The sequence below is a fragment of the Lemur catta genome, chromosome 8, assembly GCF_020740605.2.
Source record: "Lemur catta isolate mLemCat1 chromosome 8, mLemCat1.pri, whole genome shotgun sequence".
NCBI lineage: Eukaryota > Metazoa > Chordata > Mammalia > Primates > Lemuridae > Lemur > Lemur catta.
In genome coordinates this window covers 66,081,147-66,108,878 of record NC_059135.1, presented here as the reverse complement: position 1 = coordinate 66,108,878, position 27,732 = coordinate 66,081,147, and the positions used below count along the sequence as shown (strand labels likewise).

Here is a 27,732-nt window from a genome sequence, read left to right as displayed (position 1 = left end):
ATTATTCTCTATGTGAAAATACATGGGTATATCCTGCAGAACGCTGTTACTCAAGTTGCACTTTATAGAACATTTAAATGTAGGATAATAAAAAAGTTTCCCCTCCTCCTAATAAAAGGGTTCCATCATGGTCAGATAATTTGAGAAATCCTGTTTTAAAAAATCAAGTAACATTTTTTTACTTTTAACATTTACTTTACTCCTCAAAGTACGTTATAAGCTAATGTGCAGTATTACTTTCTAAGAAGCTATCAAAGAATACTTTTGGTCTTGGATCATCTCAGCAGGAGAATGTTCTAAGGAACAGAGTTTGGGAAAAAATGTTTTAGAACAATAAAAGATTTGGTTAAATCTCTTTCACCAAAGCAGTATTATAGATTTGATGGACATATTTAATGTCCCATTAAATATTCATCACTCTGTCTCCACAGAAAGTAGAATGAAGGCAAAACCATCATGAACATCCTTCTGCACCAACTTGCTCTTTTTGAAAGGGTAGAGAAATATCTGTTTACTGTTGCTAATACCCTTTGTAGGGTTTGGTGTTACAGTTCATTGAAGAGTTTTCATTTTCCTCAAAATATTTCCTTGCTTCCTGTTCCTTTTCTGTCCTTTTCTTTCTAAATGTGTATGTGCAAAAGTAATAGGGACCTCGAATTACATCTTAAAGACATCTTCAGATAATGGATGTCTGTGGAGGTGTTTAGAAAACATTAACACTCATTAACAAGTGGAGTAACTGATATTTCTATGAGAAAAATGTCAATAGATATGAGTCTGAGATCTCATACAGGTCCATTGTCATTCTGCAAAATAACTCAGTGTGACTTCTGAATGACTAAACTACAAATATCATAACAAAAGATGTTTCTTCATAAGGAGAAAGTACTACAGGAATTCAAGGGAAAGTAGGAGGCTAGCTAACTCTACAGTGTTGATTATCCTAAGATTTGGACCTAGTACCGGCTCTGCCATTAGCTGTATGACTTTGGGACATTTCCCAGTGTCCCAGCATATCAAGTGTCTCTTTTGTAAATAGGAGGAAGTTAAGGTTAGTGGCTTTCAAACTATCTGCCTCAGGGACTGCTGGAGCAGTGAATTATGAACAGTAGGGGGAGGTGGGACCAAGCAAGTGGGACTCTGACCTCCCATCTTCCACCGAGCAGTTCCCCTTTCACATGTTTTATATATTAGAATTCAGAACAATATTTATTTTTTAAAAAAGGTCCTGCTAATTTAAAAAGGGAAAACCATAGATTGCATGACCTAAAGTTCTGTTTTGATATAACATGCTCTGGTTCACATTCATGAATATGTTCTCATCTCAGAAAAAAGAAGGTTTTTACATTTTTTTATTCATTCATGTGCTCTTGGTTCAAGTAAAATAAAACCTTAGCGACTTTATTATTTTTACACAGCTTATTTTACACTTTCATAATATCGTTCTTTCTTATTAAATAAAAAGATGAGTTAATGTGTTGCTTTTCAAAATAAAATTAAACACAACATGGAGACTGGATGAAGTCAACTCCTGCTCATGCTTAACTTTAGAGTTATCTTTTCATGCTGCCTATGGGCACTTAAATACTGTACTGCATTATCTTTGAGGTAGAACAACAACAAAAAAACGGCAAAACATTCACATAAAGAGGGGAATGGGAGAGAAAACTGTGAGAGATTTCTTTTTAACAGAATCGTCATCATCAGGCTTTGCAGTCTTCTTTGACACAAAGTTGAGAAATAGTCTTCTTAACACGAAGGGCAGTCAGGCGGGCTGCCCCGTTGGCATACCAACACTCACGCATTACTCGCCCCATGATGCGGAGTGCCTTTAAGAGAGAGAAAAATATCAAAGACTTTAGCTACTCACATAAAACAGAGTGAAAAAGAAGCAAAACCACAAACCCAGGAACTGGTACTAAGATTAAATATATATATATATATGATCTTTCTATGCTGGAGTGCAGTGGCTATTCATATGCATGATCATAGCATACTTCAGGCTCCAACTCCTGGGCTCAAGTGATCCTCCTGCCTCAGCCTTCTGAATAGCTGGGACTTTAGCACGTCCCACTGTGCCTGGTATTGATGCTAAGCTTTGATGAAGAAATAGTAAACTTAAAACAATATGAGAAAGAGATTAGGGTCAAACCCCTTCAGAAATCCTATCAAAACACAAATATTAACCTTATAGAGACTAACTCAATTGAAAATTCAATCCATTGGCTTCTGGGAACATGGTAGAATGGCTGCCTTTTAAAATCCTCTAAGAAAGAGCATGAAAGACATGAAGGGCCATGGGAAGGGTTGGAAATTACCTGTATCTTCATCTGGGTGATGAGTACACACATGTATACACATGCAAAAAACTTTACCAAACTGTTTTCTAAGACTTCTGCATTTACCATATGTAAAGTTACCACAATAAAAATAATAATCCAAGTATAAATTTCAAAAATTCTGAATTAAAAAAATTAGCACAAATGAACTGGCAGAGAAATAAGATAAATACTCAGAGGAGAAAACAATGAGAATGCATGAAACCAGAAAAATATAAAAAATCACTGAAGCAGGTGGCTGCTGTGGTGGCATCTGTTTGAGCTCATGGTCTAGAACTTCAGAATTGATGGGACACATTTAAAAAACAGGAAATACAGCACAAAGCGTCAGAACAAGATACTTGCAAAGCCCTGAATTTAACGATGAATCTGTTCCAGAAAGGAAACTCATAAGGGACCAATTTCCTATGTGTTGGCTCTTGACAAAGAAAAAAAATCAAGCCCACTCCTTTAAATACTGCAGTAAATCTGAGTTCATAATGAAAATCCACAAAAACTTAAGGAAACAAGGTACCATAGCAAGAGTCAATTGAAACAATAAACAATAGAATCAGACCCCTAAAAACATTAGATGCTAGAATCAAATGATATTTTATACTTATTTTAAAATAAGTATATAAAATATGATTTTAAAAGAAAATTAAAATTCAAAATATGAATAAAAAGTATTTTAAAATAAAAAAGTAGCAATAAAGTGTCTTGGTATGAGAAATGTAACAGTTAAAATAAGGAACTCAATGGGTTAGTTAAATGATGGCAGATTAGACACATCTGAAGACAGAATTAAAGAACTAAAAGATAAATCTGGGAGATACAGCATTAAGACACAAATATAGAAAATATGTGTGAACAAAACACAAGTAAAGTAGAAAAAGAGGTCTAAAATACATCTGATGAGCTCTCCAATAATGGGTAATAGAGACAATGGGAGGAGGAACTATTTGAAAAACTGTTTCAGAATTTTCCAGAACTGAGGAAAGGCACAAACCATTAGAATTATAAAGTCAAAAAATTCCAAGCAAGGTTAACCAAGAGGCATCTACATAAAGTACATCATAGAGAAACTGTAGAATGCTAAAATCATGGAGAAGTTCATAAAAGTAGTCATTAAGAGAAACTAAATTAACTAAAAAGAAACAAAATTTTGAATACTTCCTGATTTCACAATATCAATAATTGAGGCCAGATGACAATGGAATAATAACTTTATGGTGTTTAGAGAAAATAACTGTTAACGTAAATTTGTGTGCTTAGACAAACTGTTCAAGATTGAGGACAAAGTAAAGACATTTTCAGACACCCTAAAACTGAAAGAACTTACAACCTCACTAAAATAAAAAAGAAAAGAAAAAGGGCAAAAATACTTTTAAAGAATGTAAATCAAGAAGTCAGAAAATAATCTGAGAAGGAAGCTCTGAGAGGCAAGAAATGTTGACCAAAGAATTTGATAAACATGTGAATAAGTATAAATAAACAATCATGGTATAAAATCAGGCCAATATCTAATATTAATAAATGGGATTATTATAAAATAAGACATAAGAAATAAGTAAAGTATTGAATAAAAATTGCTTATATCAGTAATGTACAAAATTGATCACATTTAAACTGACTACACTGAGTCGATTCTAGGAACGTATGATTGGTTTAACAGTGGAAAATCTATAAATGTGATTCATTGCATTAAAAGACTAGAGCAGAAATGCCATATCATCACCTTATAGACAGTAAGCTTTTATTAAAACGAAAGTCTGTTTTTATTTAACTTAAGTTTTTGACAAGAAAACTATAGCAGATATCATACTCAAAGGTAAAACGTAAAAAGTTTTAAGGAACAAAACAAGGATACCCACTATCACCACTTTTGTGCAGCATTATACTAGAAGTCCTAAAAGGTGCAATAAGAAAGACAGATAAGGCACTCAGAACCCTCATCATTTAGAAATATGATTATCTATGTGGACTTCTCAAAAGAATTTCTAGATTTATACCCTAAAGAAACTTTTCTATATGTATATTAATATACCAACATTGTTTGAAAAAATTAACTAAAAATTACACATATGATAAGCAACAGAGTGGATAAAGGAATTGTGCTATATCCATACAATGGAATACTACACAGTAATGAAAATGGACAGATTATAGCTCCATATATATAATGAAGAGTGAAAAAATGTTGAAAAGAATATCTATATAGTAAGTTTCAATCATAGAAGTTTTACAAATATGCAAAAGTAAACATTTTTTTCAGAATATATGTATATATCCTAAAATATACAGAGGTTCATTAAGTATGAAACGTCCAATTTCCTTAAGTACTAAGTCTGACAGTGATATCTCTGACATTTAACTTTGACAATTCTTGTTTGATTTTTATTGAGAAGGTACAGCCTCAGTCTCTCAAATGTACATTTTGGCTTGTGATTATCTTCTAAATATTTTTTGGAACAATTTTTGTGAAACCATGGATAACTAAAAAATTCATGTTATTTTCAAATGTGAGTTCTGCCATGGAACCAATGCAGCACAGACAGCTTGAAATATCAACGAACTGTTTGAGAAGGACGTGCCTAATGAACACACAGTATGTTGATGGTTTGAGAAGTTCTGTTCTGGTGATTTTAATCTTGAAAGTGTGCCATATGGGTGACCTGAGACTAAGGTGGATAATGATGAGCTGAAAGCTGTAGTAGAAGTGAATCCATCTCAACCTATGTGTGAATTAGCAGCAAGGTTTGATATTACTATTCCAACAACATTGGACCATTTGAAGCAAATGGGCAAGGTAAAGAAGCTGGATAGATGGGTACCACATGAATCAAATAAGCATCAGAAAAGAAATCATCTTGAAGCTTGCCTTTCTTTGCTGTCACGACATAAAGGCAAACCATTTCTACACCATATTGTTACATGTGATGAAAAATGGATTCTTTTTGACAATCACAAGTGTTTAGCACAATGGTTAGATAAAAATGCCAAAACACAGGCCAAAACCGAATATTCATCAAAAAAAGCTAATGGTGTCTGTTTGGTGGTCTAGTGCTGGTATTATCCACTACAGCTTCATGAAACCTGATCAATTGATTACAGGGAATGTCTACTGCAACCAAGTGGACCAAATGATGAGAATGCTTGCGATTAAGCAGCCGAGATTGGTCAACAGAGACAGGTCAACCCTCTTGCAAGACAACACTCAACCACATGTGGCACAAAAACCACTGCTCAAACTATAGAAGCTCCACTTGGAAACTCTCTGTCATCCACGATATTCACCAGACCTTTAACCAACTGACTACCACTTCTTGCAGGCTTTGGACCACTTCTTGCAAAGAAAAATATTCAATTCTCAATAAGCTGTGGAAAATGCCTTTTGCAATTTCATCGGCATTTACTCTCCAGGCTTCTTTGCTGGTGGCATAAACAAGCTACTGTTAAGATGGCAAAACTGTTGTCAATAGTTTAGCCACATACTTTGATTAATCATACTGCTTCTTGTTTGAGATATAATAAACTACACTTTTGATTCGTAATCAGACATTTCATATTTAATGACTATATATGTGCATATATAGAGTAAAATTCTAAAAAAAGCAAGGCAATAATAAAAAAGTTATAGTAGTAATCTTTCAGAGGGGTGAAGAATCTTCAAAGGTACTGAAAATGTTCTATATTTCAAACTTGGTAGTGGATTCACTGTTTTTCATTTTATTATATATTTTAAACTTTACAGATTTATAGCCTTTCATGTGCATAAAATTGTCAATATTAAAAATTTTAATTTAATTTCAATTAGGTTATAAATTCCTCAAAATCTGCTTTCAAATAAGAATGTAGGTAAGATATCTACACAAAATACAGAAATACCAAGACTCTACTCTTGCCTTAAACAGAAAAAGAGTTGAGAAACATGAAGGAGAAAAGATAAGACAAAAAGACAATTATATAAAATAATCCCTATAACAAGGCCAAGATAAAAGATGTCACCTAAAACAGACCTGATTTGTTACATTTAAATATGGCAGAAAATAAATGGCAATAACTGGAATGGGGGCAATTAAAGCATCAGAATAGTTCTGGAATTAGTTAGATGGTTTATAGTCTTTCCCCCACCTTCCCTTCTTTTTCCTTGAGGGAGCTGGAGAAAGATATATCTTCATATAAGGTAGAACAAGCACTGCAGAAACCATTTATTGTGTGTCTACTGTGTTATGGATAAAATATTGGATTGCTGAGGCTGACAAGACACATAACAATGGTTTCTGCCATGAGGGAGCTTTCTGATGAGGAAGAGTAAATTCAAACTTCTGCAGGTTAGAGATTAGGAATACTTTATTGAATATAAGGATGATGGGAATTGTAATATTGAGTGTGGCAGAGACAGTAACTACCCACTTAGTGTGCCTGTGTTCCCCAGAGTTCCCAGCCTGCTTGCAGTTTAGGGACAACATGACAGGTTCTGGTATGAGCCATGAGTGGAAGTAGTGTGTGCCACATGGTGCCAAAGCATTAAAGGGCCAGTTGTGTGATCCTCCGTCTTCTCTCTTCTCCTGACCTAGACACCTGGAAACTATGTGTTGAGATGGTGGCATCCAAGGATCAAAGTCACCCAGATTACTGACTCACCATGGTGAGAACAGATGCCATGGAGAGTTGCCTAACCTGTAGAGGACTTTGGACAAGCAAGAAATAAAGTCTTGTTGTATAAAGTAACTGAGATTACAGGATCTATTACTGTCAAATAACCTAACACTGTGCATACATACTGCTAAAGGGAATAAAAATCCATCTGCAGACTTATAAAAAGACATATACCTAATTATGCAGAATGAATTGGATGCCTACATTAAGAAAGAAAACTATATAATCTCTGAAAATCCTCCCCGATACTCACCTCAAAAATATAATAAGAAAAAAATATACAAGAACATAGCCTTACTTCACAGCTTTGCCACTGGTTTGGGATACTTGGTCGGAACTTCTGGTCACAAACAACCTTCCTCATTTCCTCTATTGAGGGATCTGAAGGCACCATGTCATAATAAGGCAACTGGTACTCCTCAACAATTCCTATAAGAAATATGCATAATAAATTTCCCTGTGTAAATAATGAACAAAGATGTCTATTTTAAAATAATGCCAGTTACATCTCCTAGGCACAAGTGACACCCCAGAAAGCTGAAAAGTCAGTTTTATTAAAATGATGTAACCCTATAAAACCAAGGATATAAGTTTAAAGCACTCAGTTGAATAGTTATATAAAGTTATAAAAATTTATATTATGAAAATGTTATGATATTTATGTAATATATAATTATATGAATTCTAAAATATATATCATATAAAATTCATATAATTTTATAGCCACATGAAATAAAATTTATATTTTTTCTATTATGAAAATTACATATGTTTTTATTTGATTAAAATGCCATTTATGCAATTTAAAAGTAATGCCTAATTTCTCCTAAGTATAAAATTTACAGCACAGCCTCATTGCTTTGCAAATAAAGTATGTATAATTCCCTATCAGACAATTTTTTCAAAATAAAACAACTTTCTCTCTTTGAAAAAATTTAGGCAATTTTTTAAAAGTTGGGTTTCTTACATTTAGATTTTAGAAATACTACAGCTGAGAATGTTCTGGAGAAGCAGCTGAAGGGAGTTGAAGATGGACAGTTCAACATGTAGGTTAATGTTTAAAGAGCCGCAAGTACAAAGACAAGGATGACCTTAGTTATCAGAATATTACTTGAATTCCAAGAAATTCCTCGCAAAAATTTTTTTATTAACTGCAGCCCTTTAAAATATTTAAGACACGCCATAATATTAAAAAGCTAACTATAAATCATGTTAACTAAATTACTATTTTTACAGTTGAAGAAAATTTAAGGACCAAAAAAACTTAATATGAATATGGAATTTTTACAAAAAATAATGAACGTTTGAAATCTTGCTATTTATTAAGCATTGTCCTAAGTCCTTTGTATGTTTTAAGTAATTATTCCTCAAAACCACTGACTAAAGAAGGTACCATATTATTTCTATTTTACAGACAAGGAAACTGAAGCACAGAGTGGTTTGAATTTGCTCAAGAACACACAGCTAGTAAGTGGAAGATCTGGAATTCAAACCTAGGCTCAGGGATTCTAGTGCACCACTGTACTTCTATTGCTACTAGGAATAGTTTCAGATTCCTGAAAGTTTTTCTATATCATCTTTGAATAAAAAAGTATATTTTCTCATTCAAACATAATTTAACCTTACAAGCTTTTTATAAAATTTGCAAGGTGTTTTTAAAAACAAAATTAATGTAATGCAAAATGACAACAAAAAATGCAAGATTTTTTAATATAAAATATTTTAATATAATGTTTAATAATAAAAATTATTAATGTTTAGTAATGACAGCTCTTTAATGGAATGTTTACTATGAACAGGCTCTGTACTAAAAGCTTCCTATGAATTAATTCATTAAATCCTCAAAGCCCAGGGGGTCAGTTTTATTATTATCTTCATTTTACAGTTGAGGAAAGTGAGAATAAGTAACTTGCCTAACGTCTAACATTCAAGGAGTTGCTAAACTAAGGCTTAGTTCTAACTCTGCCTTGCTTGAAGGTGAAAACTCTAAACCAATTTCTACAGCACTGGACTTTTTCTCCACTGATATGACAATTTCATTAGACTGTATTTTTAGGGTTTCATTCTCCCAAATTCTTCCTCTCATTTTTAAGTTCTAAACTTCTGGGAGTAGTAGAGGTGGGAAGTTTGTCTTGCTCATCTTCTCCCACCTCCCTCTTCTCTCACATTAATATCATAAGGGAGAAAAGATGGACAAGAAAAGCCTAAGAAATGGAAGACTTCAAGTCCCTTGGCCATGGCAAGTCATTTAACTACATTGGGTTAAACAGTAGGGATACTGGCTAACTGCTTACAAACTTGAGTAAGATAATTTTCAAGTGTTTTGCAAAATATTATTATGGAAGTCAGAATTACCAGAAGAGCTGTCACCCCCATCTAAGCAATAATCACAATATAAAATCTCCATTATATGCAGGATGTCCCACTTTTACCACTGGAAAGATAACACCAAAAGGTATTCTCTTAAATATTTGGAAATGATTCAATATGGTGCTTAGTAAAGAAAGATAGAAAATCACATCCTGAATTCAGAGTACCAAGGAAAGGCAGGCACAAAGAAAATTTTCAAAATCTTACCTCCAACTGAACACCTACGGGCTATTTCCCAGTAAACCAGACCAACAGAATAGATGTCAGCTCGTTTGAAGGAGTCAAAGATATTCACATTCATTGTGTCATCAAGTATTTCAGGAGCCATATACCTTCAAAAACATGCACATTTCAGATTCTGTGTATGATTTTATAGCAGCTCAGTAAAACACAACCTTAACAAATCCAGAAGTAAAATATATTAAGATAGCTTATATCAATTGTAAAGGTAGATCTGATGCACTATAATGGAATAAAATTAAATAATACAGTTACTGAGTCAAACACTTGAAGTAGAACTAGAGGTCATTTCACTCAGTGTTAAAGCAGGCGTGTCAGGAGCCGCCCCAGTACTTAGAAAGTACAAGATGGAGGGAAATTTAATGAGCAAAGCACTCAATAAGAGAGATGGAACTCCGTTTCCCCCAGTAGTTTGTTGCCATGGGAAGCTCCTTGAGGGCAGAGTGTGTTTTATTCACTATGGTGGCCCAAGCCTCTTCCAGGGCTTAGCTGCATTCCACAGATACCACCTCTGAATGAACAACTATATTGCACATTGGTTCCAAGAAAATTATAGCCTTTTTTGATCCGGACTAATTGGAAGAAATCTACAGTCCATGGAACCTGACTGAGCCCAGCTGTTCTAGGGAGATTCTGGAGATTTCCCAGAATTGAAGTGAGAATGCAACGTCCTCCCAGGCTTTTTAAAAAGTGTTAGATCCTCTTAAGGAATCCAGCATCTGAAGCTTCCTTGAGGGTTTCGGATGCGGGGCAGATGAGCAAGTTAAGGTTTTCTTTTATGGGGAATAGAAGAAAAGTCCCCTAGGGCTGCCCAGTCTGAATAAACTGCCTTGAAGTATTCCTGGGGGCCTCATTAAGGTCTCCTAGGGAGCCAAGTGAGGGACTCACAGACACTGTCCTGGAATCTCAAACACTACTTGGAGCCTAGCTCTACCAGCTTAGAAATTCTCTACCCTCAAGGGCCTTTAATAGCTCCAGGAAAATATTTTGTCTGTTCCTGATTTCACGGTCAAGAACCCTGGAATTAGGCCTGAAACTCAAATAAAAGGAATTAGAAGTAGGCTGGCCACAATATGAAAAACACCAGAAATCCCATTACTAATAGGCCTGCCCTGAAACGTGTGGTATGCCCTGTTTATATCATGCTTGTTCTTAACTGTCAGAGAGTCTGTTCCTTGGAAGTGGGAATTGTATCCAAACTCATATTGTTTTTATACATAGCAATTTAGGAGACTTAAGGATGAGTACAACTATAGGTAATACATAAATTGTTACATAATATCTTTAAATATTAAGAGAATATAATAGCACGTGTCTTTATTATATAGAGATCCTAACTGATCTATTCTAATATATTGTTTCCATATCTGCCGTTTAGGACTTGCACATGTAGAACTAGCCCTGAGTTTCAGTTCATTTATGAGATATAAAGGCTTTGGGGGAACTATACACTGCTGACAGTTTTTTCTTATCTGTAGGAAAATGCATCCTCAGAATGTGGCACTAAAAGTAAGACATCACTATCTCTTCCACCAGTCCTCTCCACTGGACTCTGCACCTAAATGTCTGCTGTCCATATAGCCCAAAATGCCAACACTCCTTGCTTTATAACCATTGTGCCCACTGACTTCTCAGTGACCCGGAGAAGATATTTTGCTTTCTTATGCCTAATAATTTCCCATTTGGTCCAGAACTGCTCCCCTTCCCCCACATCCCAGGCATTCATATTTATTGGGCCAACTTAAGTCTTAGTTTGCTACCAAAGTCAGTCGTCTTACCTCTTGGTTCCCACTTTAGGATTCTGAGGTATGTCGATAGTGTTCAGTATTGAATCGTGCTTCACAGCCAACCCCAAATCTGCTATGGCACAAGTTTCACATTTTTTCACTAAAATATTCTTTGATTTTATATCTCGATGAGCAATAGCAGGTTTGCCTATGAAACATAAGAAGATCATATTCATTTTCTTCCTTACTGAAGACTGAGTCTCTCCAAGAGAAAACATTTTGAAGACTTAGGTCAAAATGAGCTCATTTGCTTTCTTCATAACTCTGTCACTATCTAAATTAACTTGTTTATTCATGTATGTTTAATCACCTGCCTCCCCAACTAAACTATAAGCTGAAGGAGGGCAGTGACTCTGTCTTGTTCCTCACCATGCCTCTAATGCTTAGAACAGTAGGTGACATTTAGTACCCACCAATAAATATTTTTAATAGGTGTGGAAAAAATAGCATTGCTATGTCCATACAAGAACATGGCAAATACTCTCTTATAAAAAGTCTCAAAACGTCTACTGACACACAATTCTGAAATATGGCCCCCAAATCCCTGGGGTCCTTGAGACTTTTCCAACTATTTATCTGTCTGATGCCACTTTTTCTTCACATATTTCAACCTAAACAACATAGAGGGACAGACTGAATAAAGAACAGGTATGAAAATCCAGACATTAAACCAGACACTGAAGAGATTTGCAACAATGTAAAACAAAACCATTATTTTCACTAGATTGGTTTTTGTATTAAAAAAAGATGCAATGTTTTAAAGCTGTGTTATTTATATTAACATTTAATTGATTATCATTTAAGTAAACTAATAAATATTTTTTAAATTTCTCAATTTTAACTTCTAATATGGTAAATAGTAATAGATATAACCCACATACACAAAAACGTTTGGGGTCTTCAATAATTTTTAAGAATGCAAAGGGATCATGAGTCCAAATTTGACAAATATCACCCCGTCTAGACTAACGACTCTAGAGCCAACTCTCTATTACCACAATAAATAGAAAAGGCAGTGGGTATTATCTGGCCTGCAAATAAATTATATACAAATATTTTTTCAAAATCACAATACTCTTTCCAATTATTCTTTAATTATCAAAGGTAAACATTTAAATTATTTGTATTCTCTGAATATAGACCATTTGCCACCAAAACAAGATCTCCCAGTATATATGCTAAATTGCGAAGACAGAACCACTGGGTAATAAAATATTTAAAATGTTATTTAACATGCATAATATACAAAATGGTGAGTATATAGATGAGAGTTGGCTATATAATGCCAAAACTTCAGCTTTATAAAGTATCTGTAGTGTTTTTTTACAGTTCATAATTATTTGTAATAAACTAAAATACAACTAAACACTAAAATATAACTAAGTGTTTCTATCCTCTTAATCAAAGAGAAAAAATATTAAAAGGATATACATACCTTGTGTACCAACAATCTCCATATGAAGGTGAGCTAGACCACTAGCTATTGAAAGTGCCAGTTTGACCATTCCAGCCACTGTCACTATATTTCTGTTCAAATAGTCATATAAGGAGCCCTGTTCATGATACTCAGATACAAGCCAAAGTTGAGTCCAAGTTCCATTATCTGACAGGAAAACATAAATTTGTTGCTGTAAATATATATTGAGAAAGAAGCCAAAAGCTTTTAACACATGTCAGTGTTTAAAGTTAATCTGTATTGCTAACCAAGCAAAGTTAGTTAGTTCAGTGGAAATGCTTACAGTCAAGTTAATAAAGGAAAAAGTCTCAATGAATTCCTAAAGATGTTAGAACGAACCTGTTATACACATCCACCATAGAAGGAAGAAGTTGTGAGGCTATGATTCTAACAACTGAACAACTCCTTTCTTATTCCCTCTATGTCAATACCTTCTGGCAATAGCAACCACATTACAGGAGCAACTACTGAGAGATGCACTTAGGCTCAGTGTTGTGTTATAAATTACTCTGAACCTTTAAGAAAGATTGTACCAATAAAGATCATAAATACAACACATTTACACAAAGTATTATTACTATCATAAAAGCTCTGATGTTCAAAATATGTTCATGTTATTTGTCTTTCAAAATATGAAGTTGATTTTCCCCAAAAGCTGATAGTAAGAGCCAAACGCAATTACTGGGAACCTGTGGCCTCAAGGCCACATGTGGCTCTCCAGATCCCCAAGTGCATCCCCTCAACTGAATCCAAACTTTGCAGAACAAATCCCTTTATTATAAAGAATTGTTCTGTAAAATTTGGATTCAGTCAAAAGGCCACACTCAAGGATCCAGAAAGCCACATGTAGCCCCAAGGCTGCAGGATCGTCTCCCCTGTTAGACATTTTCAAATAATTTACTTAATTCAGCCAAAAGCTACTCCAGGCTTATAAAAGACTTCTGGCGGAAGAGATATTAGCCTAAAACTTCTCTAGGTATTAGACTTCCTAGAGTTTAACTTTAGCTTTTGGAATAAAATGTCTACAATGACCCTGGGAGGTCCTGACTGGTTCTGATACTCCAGGAAAGGATCTATAATGTCCTGCTAGGTGCTTATATGCAAGAGCTCTTTGTTATCCAAATATTTAATTTCCAAATCCGGGTAGTGATAAAATTCCCTAGGAATGCAAAAGTCAACATAATATAATAAAGTTCATTAATGAACTGAGCACATATAAAACTAACCTTCCTCCCACCTCTCTCCTGACTGACACCAGTGGCTGTCCTTGCCCTCTCACATCAATGTCTTTGTCAGATAGTTGACAAAGAAATGGGACTAAAAAGTAAAACTGTAAACGTTGCAACAGATAAAGAAATTCATGAAGATAAAAGTGACGTTAGAGATCATTTGGAATCATGCAAAAAAACATTGACAAGTAAGGATATGGCAGAGGTAGACCAGTCAAACTGAAGAAGAGAAAACCAAGGATAATCTCTCTTGTGTATATTGCTTTATAATCCAATAAACATCATGATTAAATTAGCCCCATCAAGATGATCCATGTAATCATTACTTCTTTGACTGCACTGGTAATTAATCTAACCAGTAGGTAGTTCACCTCAAGATTAGGAGGGAAAAGAAAATGTTCTTAACAGCTGGATGAGAAATGTCTCATTTTCAATAGCTTTGATATATGCCTCAAAGTATATGTAGTTATGAATTTGGAAAGATCCTTTGTTTTAGCTCATCTTGCTTTTACTTAGTTTCTCATTAGCAAATCAAAATGACAAAGCATCAATAAATACAATTATGGCCAAAATGTACAATAAATGCTAAGCCTCTCTTCTCCATCTAATTAATAACAAATACTTTTATGATCAAGTTTATATTTAGATCAAAATAACCATAGATTTTTAATTTTCACAGGCAGTGATGAATCCCTGACATCCACAGATAATCTGTTTTAACTTATTTTGAGATAGAGTTTACAACTTTGACTCCACCAAAGTTCTTCGTAAGTATTACTGACTAGAGTTAAAATTTAAAAATTGACTGGATCAAGTTTTCTTCACTTTTGTTCCTCATTTCTCTTTTTTAGGGGCAATAAATAACAGTTAAGTGAATAAACACTTTGTAAAAAGAAGGAGAACATAGGCAATCCATAAATTTTATATCCAGCCTCTGATTACACAAGTATAAATAACAATATTTTATGAGTATTTATTTTAAGTACCAGAAAGTAGATGCTCTGTCTTCCTCCATGTAACTCAAAAGTAACACTGTTTGGCATTGTTAATGTTAAACACCAAGATATAAATCATGCTCAAAGTAACATTAATAGAAAATTTCACTAAAGCTGTCTTGCTTGTCACCATTCTGACACAATCTAAAGAGATAATGTTCATAAAAAACTTGAGTCCTGAAGACAAAGCCTGTTATAAATATGAAAAATCCAGTCCCAACAAAGGTCAACATTCAGCTAGCATTCACTGGTATGTCTGTACCAGTTATGGAAATATTGAAATGTGTATATCCTGGTTGGTAAACAGCTGCTATTCAATACTCCCAATGGCACTTCTTTGCCCTAGACACCCTAATGTCCCTGCCCTCAAGTGCTTCCAGATCTTTCTATGACCCAGAAGCAACTAGAGTTAAGACCTAGCATGGCAGCAGGTTGTCCAGGACTCTGCTCCAGCTAGAACTTCTCTTCTAATTGGTTGATTCCTGAGCCACACCAGTCAGCAAACATTTTAAACCCTGACCTGGCTATCGGGACATCATGTTTTCCTATCACTCATTGCCCTGCTTTATGGTATGGTTATGTACATTTATCTATGGAAAAGAGGAAATAATTTTCTTTCCTCAATAAAGAAATTAGATGTTTATGTAGATTTTATTAAAACAAAGAGATGAATTTATTTATTCGCATCTGACAATAAACAACATTTTTACTTGCCAAACCCAAGTAGGTTGAAAATACCTTTGTTGTCAGCGGCAATGAAACCAAGGATGTTTTCATGTCGCAGCATGACCGTCTGATAAATCTCTGCCTCGCGAAACCACGATCTTTCGTCTCTGGAGGAGAATATTTTCACAGCCACGTCTTCCCCACACCATCTTCCATGCCACACCTCACCAAATCTACCTTTGCCTACTATTTCCTGAAGTATGATCGTCCTTGCAATTGTTCTTTGAACCAACAGAGGTAGACCTAACCAAAGAAGAGAAAGAATTGATGAGTAAAAACAAATGCCAGAAAAGAATTGTCACGCTGATGACTATTTTCACATGAGAAAGCAAACATTTAAGCACTTAAATAATTTTATTGATTGTGAAGAAATAAGCCCCATTATACCAAACTTTAATATCAAAGCATGCTCAAAAACTACTTCAAATTATGAATACAAATTTCTCTTTTCATATTCACAAGTAAAAATTTTTTGAACAGAGCCTGCTGCTGCAGATATCTGATTTCCAAGAATTGCTGCAAATTTCCTTCATTTGCCCATCAAAGCCAGTCAAGTTACTAAGGACATAAGAGTAAAAGAAAAAAAAAATTGTTAGCCTCTAAAATAAAATGTATGGTTCCTGGTTCAACTGGGAAAGTAAAAGAATCCTTTGTGAATTTTTTCAAAACCAAGTTAAAATTGGAAAGTGTGAAGAATCAAATTCAATGATCAAATGAAGTAATGATGTTACACCAAAACCAAGATACAGGCATAGAATATATCGAATGGATATTTTCTGTGGAACAAAAAAATTTCAATGAAAATATATACTGAGTGTATGTATAATATTTATATTCTTTGAACCAGTAAGTCCACCTCTAGAATTCTGTCCTAAAGATTTAATGCAAAATGCAGAAAAGTTTATACATTAAATCAAAATGTTTAATATGCATTATTATTTTTATGTATAGGAAAAAAATAAGGAAAAGTGTTGGGTAATAGAAAAATTGTGAAATATAGTACAGATATTAAGATCACAAATAAAAAAGACCTGGGTTCAAATTTGAGCTGTACCACCTGGCAACCAGTTATTTAAACTCTCTGAGCTTCATCTTCCTCATCTAAAGAACAGGGCATAATAAATATTACCTATCTCATAGGGATGATATGAGAATTACCAGGCATGTTAAGCACCCAGCATAGGAACTGGCATATTACATGCTCAATAATGGTTAATATCATTTTAATCTTACAATGGATTATTTAGAGCCAATAATGATAATGCTACTTATAAAGAGGTATTTCTTAATGACATGGGAAAATACTTTTGCTATCCTGTTAAGTGAAAACAGCATAGTATATTTTATCCATATAAATAAGTGTACCTAGTTATTTAAAATATGCACAGAAAAAAACCACTGAAAAGGAAATATGCTAAATGCCATGATGGCTATTTCTATTTGGTGCAATTGGGGTGAGTTGTGATATTCTTCCTAATTTGCTACATTTTCTTAATTTCCACAATGAGTATTTATTACTCTTATAATCAGAGGAAAAATAATTAAAGAGGTTGCAGCATAAATTTATTCTGGAAAGTCATGCTTAGTTATTGTTAGTATACTCAGATGGCCAGGAAACCTTCGGAGAAACAACCCTACAGCTCTTGAAGGCTTTGGCCCCTGCTCCTAAAACAAGCCAGTGTTTATTTGGATGTTCTCATGTTCATGAGAACCACCCACTATAGCTAAATAAGCACAGACTATAAATTTGTTGTTAAGGGTTTCAACAATTAATCACAAAGCCCCAGAGCCAGAAAGTTCTTTTCAAATTTTCTGGTTCAATTCAATCCTTTTAGAGATGGGAAAACTGTGAGACCCCTTAGAAATCAAAGACTTGCCCGGGATTATCCTGCTAGGTGAGAGGCAAACTTAGAACTAAAACACCAGTCTTCAGTCAAAACTCTTGCTTTCTCACCATTCAATGAATATGATTGCAGTTCTCCCCTGTGGGAAAGACTTCTAGCAGCAAATTATAAGGACTGTTTTTGTAGGCTACAGTTTTACTATTTGACTACAACTAAATGTTATACTAACAATTAGTAGGCCAAATCTCAATCTCAGTCTCTCCCCTTCTCCTGCTACCCTACGATCTTACACACACACACATACACACACGTGCACACACACAAACATCAACTGGCACTACCAACAACACAACAACAAATGGATAGAGAACTAGATAAGCCAATGTTTTCAAAGTGCGAATTGATCAAGCACATGATCAAAGGCACAGATCAGGGACAAAGAAAGACAACAACGTATAAGTTAGTCAATACAGCAATTAAACTGAAAGTAAAACTCAACGAAAGTTGCTTCAATACCTTTCAAACAACCACCAAAATGAATTTAGTTTTTGTGTTACATGCCTAAGTGATTTCATTTCAAGATACAGGGACTTTGCCTCTCCCTGTAGGTTCATTTTAATCTTTTTACCAGGAGTTGTAGAAGCTGATGCCTGTCTTATGAAAAGGTACCTTTCAGTATTGTCACTATCGGTCAGAATTGTTATACCAGGAGAGGAAAGCAGCAATCTACCCAGTCTCTTGGAAGCCACCTGAGACACAGTCCACTCTCAAGATTGTCCAATAAAACATCAGTCCATTTTCCTCTTTTGCAGGTATTATAAGTCTTTGAAATTTTCCTCTGACCAGGTCAAGAATAAGCTTCACCATTTTTGTTTCTCAACATCTGACAAAGGTGCTTCACATTTAAGGTCATTGGCCAGTTAAGAAAAGCAGAGGGAAGCAGAACCGCCCGATTCCCTCCCTAGTGAATAGCTAGCGGTCACTGACAAACATATGCAACTGACTTTGGGAAAAAAATTCTTAAAAGTCTTTCAAATTGTTCTTTAAAGAAATCATCTGTGAGTAGGTACATTTACTGCTTTCTTTTTATGAGAGATCTTAGAATAATATGAAAAAGGAGAGAGTCCGGGAGTCAGTAAATCCAGACTTAGGTTTAAAGATGCACAAAAACACCACAAAACTTAACATTAAATTTTGATTTTATGTCCTGGCTCATGACTACTTTCTTAAACTAAATATCCAATCTTCAGTTTTTAAATACTTATTATTCTATTTGAAAGGAAAACCCTTGGTCATCTTAGATATATTTAAGGAGTAGCTCCAAAATACATATTTCTGCCTGACATCTTCAGATGAACTAAAGTGTTTTGGAGGGGATTAAGTAGATGGTTATTTAATTGCTTAAACCTCATCAGGAAGTCATATAAGATTTCAAGAAATGGTACAGATCAGAGCTCTCTGTGCCTAGAATGTTGCCAGTGTGGGAGAACTTAGGACATAGTGGGCTCCAAATGTAATATTCAAAGAAGGGAAGAGTAGTGAATCCTAACAAGTTTTATTTTTAAAGAAAGAATGCCAGTCTTCTGGCCAATAATTTAATTTGGATTCCAGTTTTATAAACTTTGCAGTTTGGAGATTTTCTTTCCAGCATTCCTCCTCTGAAAAATATGCCACTTAATTTATACAGTGATGGTGTAAACATTTAGACTTTGGTCAGTGAGAGGGCAAATGATCTGCCCCAGAAGCAGCAAAATATCTGGGCCCTCTGGATGCCATAATTATGCTTCTCTTTTCTGATGAATCCAAAGCTACCTCATGTTAAATATGGATGCTCCTATAGATGGTGTCGCCCCTGTGTTGCTGCCTCCATTAGTTATGCCTGCCAAGGGCCAGCAGCAAGGAAGTTCTTCAGAGTGTTGGGTTACAACCTTAATGATGCTCCCAAAATGGGAAGGGATGTAGGGGCTTCTGAGGTGGCTCCTCTAGGCTTACCCTTGCTCCTATTTCTGCAAACCAAGTGCTGGCAAGATTTCTGAAAATATATAAAAAAGCAGGGAATCCCTTACCATTTTAGGGAATTTGTTCTTAGGGGGATACTTGGCTGTCACCTAACCCACCCTCCCTCAAAAAAAAAAAAAAGCCCTTCAAATGCTTTGGGCTATAAGAAAGGCTCATTTGGGCCATAATACAGCCTGGTACTTTGAATTGCTTCACCAGGGGTTCTGGAGTTCCACTGAAGAGGAAGAGAGTTATATAACCTCAAGCACCAAAAGCCAGCACAGGAAGGCTGTGCTGCTCCTTTTATTCTTCTATTTCTATGCATTAAGAACATATTCTTGATTTAATTTCAAGTCAGCTCCCCTGTTAACTTCACACAGACTTCCCAGGGGGTGCAAGCATTCTGAAGACCTTCATAACCATGAGCAAAAGTGCTCAAAGAACACTTCTTTGTGTAATTAACATCTTTCCCCCAGAACTCAACACCTTAAATATAATAACCCTAAGTACTTTGTATCCATAAAACATTACCAGGAAAGCAACAGTGATTGTTACTAACCATAATGGGGGAAGGTAGGGAGGAGAGAAGAGAAACTGCTTTCTTGCTTCAGAAATAAGTTCTGAAGGAATGTGAAAATTAGGCTTTGAACACCTAATGCTACAAAAGGTAATTGAGAAGACTTAATTCTTTAAGCCATGACAGTTTTTTCTCTGCATCAAATCCTAAAAGAAGTTTCTATGCTGGAGCTTACCATGTACCCTATCAAGCACTCTAAACAATGGAATTCATAATTTGGGGCCCTTTTTTGTTAAAAATGTTTTTATTTATTTATTATTTATTTATTTATGCTACAGGGTCTCACTCTGTTGCCCAGGCTAGAGTACAGTGGCTTCATCATAGCTCAAGCATCCTCCCACTCCTGGGCTCAAATGATCCTCCTGCCTCAGCCTCCTGAGTAGCCGGGACTACAGGCATGCATCACCACACCTGGCTATATTTTAATTTTTTTTTTTAGAGATGGGGTCTCACTATGTTGCCCTGGCTGGTCTCAAACTCCTGGGCTCAAGTGATCCTCCCACCTCAGCCTCCCAAGGTGCTGGGATTACAGGAGTGAGCCATCATGCCCAGACTATTTACTTTTAAATAAGAATTTTCATACTGAAAAATGGATTATGGGCACATACCAGAGCCAGAACCAGAGGCAGTCACATCATAAATCAGGTCTTTAAGGGTTTTTCCAGCGTTTACCAGATTGCACTCAGAGAGTGGCTCCTCCACATTTGGTCTCTTTTTCTTCCTGTAGGTGCACCATCGACCTTGGCACACCCATATTGTCAGCATGGCAGCTATGGACAGGAGGCAAACAGGCACAGTGATAACAACAGCCAGTTCCATGGGTCCAAGTTTTGGAGCATTTGGTGATGCTGCAGTTTAAAAAAGAAAGAACATGGTCATAAACCAACCCATTTTAAATATTAATATTTTAGAAATTAGAAATGCAATCACCAAAATTTCACATCTAGAATACTCAGCTACACAGTATGCACTTATGTTCATTGGTAAAAGCTATGGCATAAGCAAAGATGGGGGAAAGGAGTTGAGATTAGGTTGTAGCTGGGAATGGTTCTACCAGGTGATCATGGGAGACAGGATTAGGATCATGGAAAAGCACTAGCACATAGGATCATTTTTCAAACCTCCAAAGCATTTGACACTTTTCTGTCTACTATTCCCCACCCCTTAATTCAGCAGTTCATTTTTAGAGCATATGCATTCATTCATTCACGCCACAAATAATTGTTGGGCTCTTGCAACAGGTTGCCATGATTCTAGGTGCTAGAGATACAATGGTGAGTACAGAGCCCAAAGCCCTGCTCTAGGGGCATGTATGTTCTCATACATCCACTAAACAGAATTTTTAACACAACGACAAGAGAGAATAAGTGCTATGAGGAAAAATGGAGCAGGGAAGAGAGGGAGGGTGAGGGTGGGATTTAGATAAAATGGTCATAGAAGGCCGCTCTCAGGAGGTGAGAAGCAGACCAAAGGCAGCAAGGGAGCAGCAACTGAAGGTACTGCAGGGAAGCGTGTATCTGGCACAGCAAAGCCAGCGTAAGATGCCCTGAGGCGGGGGCCTCCATGTCATATTCAGGAAAAGTGCCTAGAGTGCAGTAAATGTGGGAAAGAAAGAAAATAAGGTCAGAGAGGCAAAAAGGGAAAGATCATGTGGGGTCTTGCAAGCCAAGAGGACTATGAATTTTATTCTAAGTAGAAGTTGTTGCAGGATTTTGGCAGGTGAAAAATTTGATCTGACTTTTATTCTGAGTGGCTGCTGTGTGAATAGTAGCTAGGGAAGCAAGAAGATCAATTAGAAACCTAATGCAAGAAGCCAGGTGGGAGATGATGATGTTGGCTGACAACCCTACCTAAAATAGCACTTCCTTACTATTCCCCATCACTCTCTGGACCCTTGTTCCACTTGATTTTAATTCCTGGCTCTTATCACCACCTGACCCAACATATACTCATTTATTTATTGTCTGATTCCCTCCAAAGAACATAAGCTTCATGAGAGAAAGTAGTTTATCTGGTTTTTTCCCAACCATATCCCCACTGTTTACAACGGTGTCTGACACTTAGTAGATCATCAGTAGATAGCTCTTAAATGGCAGAATCTCTATGAGTTCTACTAGGTCTGTTCCTAATTAGTAAGGGATGAGACTTTTTGTTTAAAGAAATAAATGTGATCATTAAAACAAATAAGGATATAATTAACTCTGCAATTTTAATTTTAAAATCACATATAGCCAATATTTTTTACTTTAACTTCATCTTAAATTTAAGAAGTCTTTTTCTAATTCAGAAAAAAAGTGATAGATTTTTCCTGTTTTTCAAATAAGGTATTTTGACACTTGAAGCTGACACATTGTTCCTTTCCTTTTCAAGTTCACTAAAGACAGCCTCAGCATCAATTTTATCCCCATGTCCTTCCATCCAGGATGTTGATTTTTGTTTTTAATAAATCTTGAGGTGTATTTGATAGAATATAGGAATAGAATTGAGGAGACAGGTTCTCAAACATCAAGAAGTAGAAGAATCAGGTTCTGGAGAGAGAGAAGCCGAGGTCCAGCTGTGGGCTGCTACCTTCTCACCCTTAACTCTGAGCAAACTAACCACTGGCTGACTCAGCATAGGCCAAAGAGAGGGTTAGAGACCACGCTTGGAAAGCAATAGGCTGATACCTGCACGTTAGAGTCAAAACAAATGACAATGATGGACGAGCCTTGTAAATTACGCCATTCCTCAGACTTCCTTCTTTGCGTTGATGATGGTAGAAAATTTAATCACTTAAATGTACTTGCATTTTACTTACAATGTGCCAAAAGTACATGAACATCATTTGAAAACAAATATTTAATTCCAAAGGGAAAAGAATCAAATTTTTCAAAAATGTGTTCATAGCAGTTCCACTATAATCCTAAAAATAGTAGTCTACATACTATCACTAAGTAGAAAATTTAAATCTGTTAAGTGAACTTCAGAAACCAACATAATCCATGCTATTCTATTACTCTGCCTAAGGAATTTTAACCAATTCCCAGCCTTCCTTCCCCTGAGTGTTTCAGGATTCCTCCAAAATCATAAAGGTTGTATAGGTGCATATAAGGAGAGGTTGGCCTGGAGTGTTTTTATGACAGGTGCTAAAATAATTCTCTAACTTGACTTTGCTTTAGAAATTATTAACCATGAAGTACTTGCTACTTCTAAAGTTTGCTGTTGTAAAAGAAATTTATCATCTATGTTACAATGATCTTTCAAACTATATCTCTATTTTTATGTCCTCACGAAGGTATTCTAGGTTTTCTAAAAAAGCCACAGAATGCATTTAATCTCCTGCAACTTATGTAAACATCTACTTAAACATGTTTTAAAAAATAAAATTCCACTATTGAATATATTTATAGGACTAAATTTTATTTTGATATGTATTATTTGGAACTATCAATATAAGCATTAGCATTAAAGAGCTTATTGTCTTCATTTTAGTAAAGTTCTATTAAGCAAAGCTGAGATCATCACTATAGCAACTAATAAAGAGACAAAAGGTCAGCAACCCTGAAAATAGAATAATCTCCATAAAAGTGCACTGCGCTAGAGACGGCTACTGCTCTCAGGATGTTTATTACAGATGGGCAATGTTTCTACTTTTGTGAACAAATTTACTAATACAAGTTAGTAAGAAAAAAAAAGATTACTCAGCTAGAAAAAGGCTAGCAACGCCATTCAGAAAGAACTCCCTAAAACACTGAGCAATTTCGAAAGCAAACATTTGTAAAACTATGCTTTAAACCAAATGTTGATTGTAATCTCTAGAAGATAAATGAAGAAAATTGTAGTCTGTACCCAATGAATCATGGTAGAAGACAATATTGCAGCTAAGAATACATCTTAATAATAGTTACCTTTGATGAACATATTAATTTTTCTATCAGGTTTTATATTCTTGATCACAGGAGAACTCTTATTATTTGATAATTTGCAATTCGGGCAATTTGGGGGATTTTCAGTGCCAACTGAGATGTATTTTCCGCGGAATAAGCAGCTCCATGGGGGTATATGTTAAATCTCAAAAGTGAGGTGTGGAGAGTGCTACATTGCTAATTTAAGTTATTTCACTCTCTAGCAAATTAAATAAAGAGGATGAGGAAAATGAGAGAAAAGCGTTAGCCCAGATGGGTGAGAGCCTAGCTCACAAATATCTCCCCTATATAAGCTCTACAATATGTTAAACTGAGGAAACACAAAGAAAAAACTAGCAAAATAGAGAAGGAAAGGATGAAGGAAAGAAGGGAGGAGGCGAGGAAGGAAGGAGAGAAGGAAGAAAGGAAGGGGAAAAAATTTTAATTTATCCTTGTGAATTTTGCAACTTTCCCTAGAGATCTGGGTGGAATTGAGGATGGTGAAAGTCACTGGTGGTTGCAATTGCCCGACTTAAGTTCAGAACTAGTTTAGATGCATCGCTCCTCCCAGGACACTTTACTACTCCCATTACCTCCTCACCACTTCCTATTTCTTGCTTTAGGAAGGCAAACCCTTAAGATGAAAAGAAAAAGATGAGACAATGTGGGCATGGTCTCCACACTTCCTCCCCTGTTCCTTCTTTATCAAAAGTACGAAGAAGTATTGATGTTTATAAGATTTATATGACCTTAAAATTAACTGATTTACGTTCTTTAGCTTATGCTATTAGAAGAGGTGTGTACTTGATCAATTGCTTCATATTGACCATTGGCATAACAATCTTGTAGTATAATATCTACATTCGATTTATAGGCACATTTCCCCAGTATATATGGGGAAAGACTAAAAACAAAGACATTACAATGGAATGATATACAGAAACTGAAAACTGGCTAGACAATTGTTTAGAAACAAATTCAGGCAAAGAAAACAGAGGTTTTCATCCAGACAAAGTGCATTTTTGTGAAACTTTTCAAGGTTAGTGCTTCCTTCCCAAAGTCACTGTAGCAAGTAGCTACAGAAATTCAAAAGGGCCCCAAACACCCCTAAAAAACCATAAGCTAATTCAGCATTAAAACCATTCCTTGTTCTTTTATTAAGTTTTTTTTTTTCACATGAAAAGATACCATTTTGTAAGGTTTAACTCATGAATGTATAAATATCAAGTCTTCAATGGCTTTTTCACCCCACCTTACCCACAAAAAAGAAAACATTTCTTTCTCTGGTTTGTGTCTTTGAAATGGTCTCAGGTAATCAACCAATCAAAAGACAATATTCCTAGAGAAAATACTTTCTGATGAGTCTGTCACTGTACTGGCACCTGGGAGAAATGCCACCACAGTCGATTGAATGACATGATGATGTTCTTCTGTCCATCCACCTACCCTATAAATCTTCTATGACATAGGCCTGTGACTTCAATTAAAGGGTCTGTGTTTAGTTCACAGGTTTCTGAGGGGGGAAAATGGAAATAATATGTATAGCTGAAACAGAAGAGAGAATACATTACCGCTATGACATTCAAAGCTAGCTTGTTAATTAGCTCAATAGGAATGATTTCTTTTGTCAAACAGAGTGACATGCTAAGCAATGAGAAATTTCTCAAATCATCATGATGAACCTCCCTTAACCCACCACTTCACAGCATCCTTAAATGTGGGTACCACCGTTTCAAACATTTGCTGGATGGTAACGAAGACATATTTCTAATTGATTTCTTATTGCTTTACCAAATTGGTTCAAAGACAAGATCCAAATGGATTGCTTTGCATAGCGTTGACTGAGAACAGCTCTCTATCAGGGATGCCTGAGGAACAGGGCCACATTGTTGTGGAATTTAAGATCCACTAAGTCATACTCGACCCATCTAGAAGACAATTTCAAAGCAACTTCATAAGTAAAAATATGAAGAAAACTTTATATAAGAGTGGGGCAGGAGGGAGATAAGAAAAAGATTGTGAGATACTCCGTTCATGATGAATCAGTCCAATATAAAAGAATATGTAAGTGCACTTTGGCAGGAATGTGAAGTAGAACAGGTTAAGGAGCTAAGTCACAAACACCTATTTTATTTAGCATTCCCATGGAACTCTGTACTCACTGGCTGCAGGCAGATACCCCCTCCACCCTCTGGCTCCCTGACCCCTCCCTGGAGCTTATTCTAGCCTACTATTTCTTCACAGTGACCGTTATAAGTTTCATCAGGAATAAAGCAATTACAAGTTAATTTGCTGAGATCTTTCCAACATGCTCCACTAGAGGTTGCAGCAAATGGCCTCCCTTCTGCACACAGTGACAACAGTCATGTCAGAAAGGATTATTTGTGATCATGATGAACCTTGGGTACTGAACAAAGGGAGAAGATTTCTAATCTAGATATTCAACCAAGCTGTAAACAGGGGCAGAAATAACATGACAATTATTTCTGCCTTTTAACGAAATCAGACAAGCCATTGACTGGCCATTCCATTGTTTGGTGCTTAATCTATAAATGGCTATTTGCATACACTATCTTCATCTGGCCAAACTTCATGATTTTATAGCAAACAGCAAGCACACACAAAATAATTTCTGGATGGTTCTTGTGCTGCTGGTTTTCTGGGAGTATGTGAGGAACATCAAAAGACTGCAAATCTTTTATCCATTAGCATTTGAATTTAAGAATAATAACATTTTTTATGCTTCAAGAAAATAGGAATCTTGGATTCAAGAATATAATCATGCACATAAAGGGCATGAAGAACTTTCACTTAAGCAGAAGTGAGATTAATAAAATGTAGGAAGGAGAACTTAAATGGGTTCCACAATTATTTTTCCTTAATTTCAGGACATGTACCCAGCAAAAATGATAATCTCTTAATCTCTGTCACCAAAACACATATTTTCAAATGATACATGTTTGTAAAGAAATTAGATAGTAATTATTCAAGGAATATTTTAGGACTTTTTTCCTAAGTTAACTCTTTACATGGTAAAAAATGAAAGTTTCTTGGAAGCAGCCCCCAAATCTTATCTCTCTGTTTCCCTAACACATAGCAGAGAGTCTTGTTCAGAGAAGGAACTTAAAATATTGATGAGAAGGGAAAAATACTTCCTTGTCCTAAAGTCTATGCTAGTGTAACCTCTCCCACAGCTAATATATTCATACAAAGCAGCCTCTTCACTTGGAAAAGACTGATGTGGGACAATCACATTTTGCCCTAGCTCAATGTACCACACATAATTACATCCAGAAATTATTTGAGTAAAAAGGTAATAGTATTTACATAACTGAGACAGTGGAGCTTATACAATGTAGAATCCTCAATTTCAAATTGGTTATAAATTTTGCTTTCAATTTGCTATTATATCCTTATGAACAGAATTTCATAATTAATTTAGTGTACTTGTTTCTGGAGACAAGAAATGCTTCCTATATTAAACTATTAAAGCATAATTCTTACTTTGTAGATGCTTATATTTCATAGCACTTTGCAAAAAATAAAAATCATAGCACCTTTCCCTTTATGCGGGGGAAAAAAAGCCTGTCTGGCACACCTGTCAGGTGGCCTCTGAATCCTCAGAGAGTGAGCTATAAATGGATTT

General features: G+C 35.5%; 1 protein-coding gene across 2 annotated transcripts in view; it reads right to left on the bottom strand.

The window, feature by feature from the left end:
* Nucleotides 1-185: 185 nt before the first annotated feature.
* The window catches only part of ACVR1C (activin A receptor type 1C), a 76,017-nt gene continuing 48,470 nt past the window's right edge, over nt 186-27,732 (bottom strand). Inside the window, exons 3-9 of one of the 2 annotated variants that reach the window (XM_045558606.1) lie at nt 20,811-21,050; nt 15,796-16,026; nt 12,813-12,980; nt 11,369-11,525; nt 9,558-9,682; nt 7,279-7,409; nt 186-1,829 (exon numbers count right to left, since the gene is read on the bottom strand). In XM_045558606.1, the coding sequence (XP_045414562.1) occupies nt 1,704-1,829; nt 7,279-7,409; nt 9,558-9,682; nt 11,369-11,525; nt 12,813-12,980; nt 15,796-16,026; nt 20,811-21,050 (1,178 nt within the window). In that variant the 3' untranslated portion in view covers nt 186-1,703. The remainder of the gene's footprint in view (nt 1,830-7,278; nt 7,410-9,557; nt 9,683-11,368; nt 11,526-12,812; nt 12,981-15,795; nt 16,027-20,810; nt 21,051-27,732) is intronic. The other variant, XM_045558607.1, reaches the window with a different exon arrangement.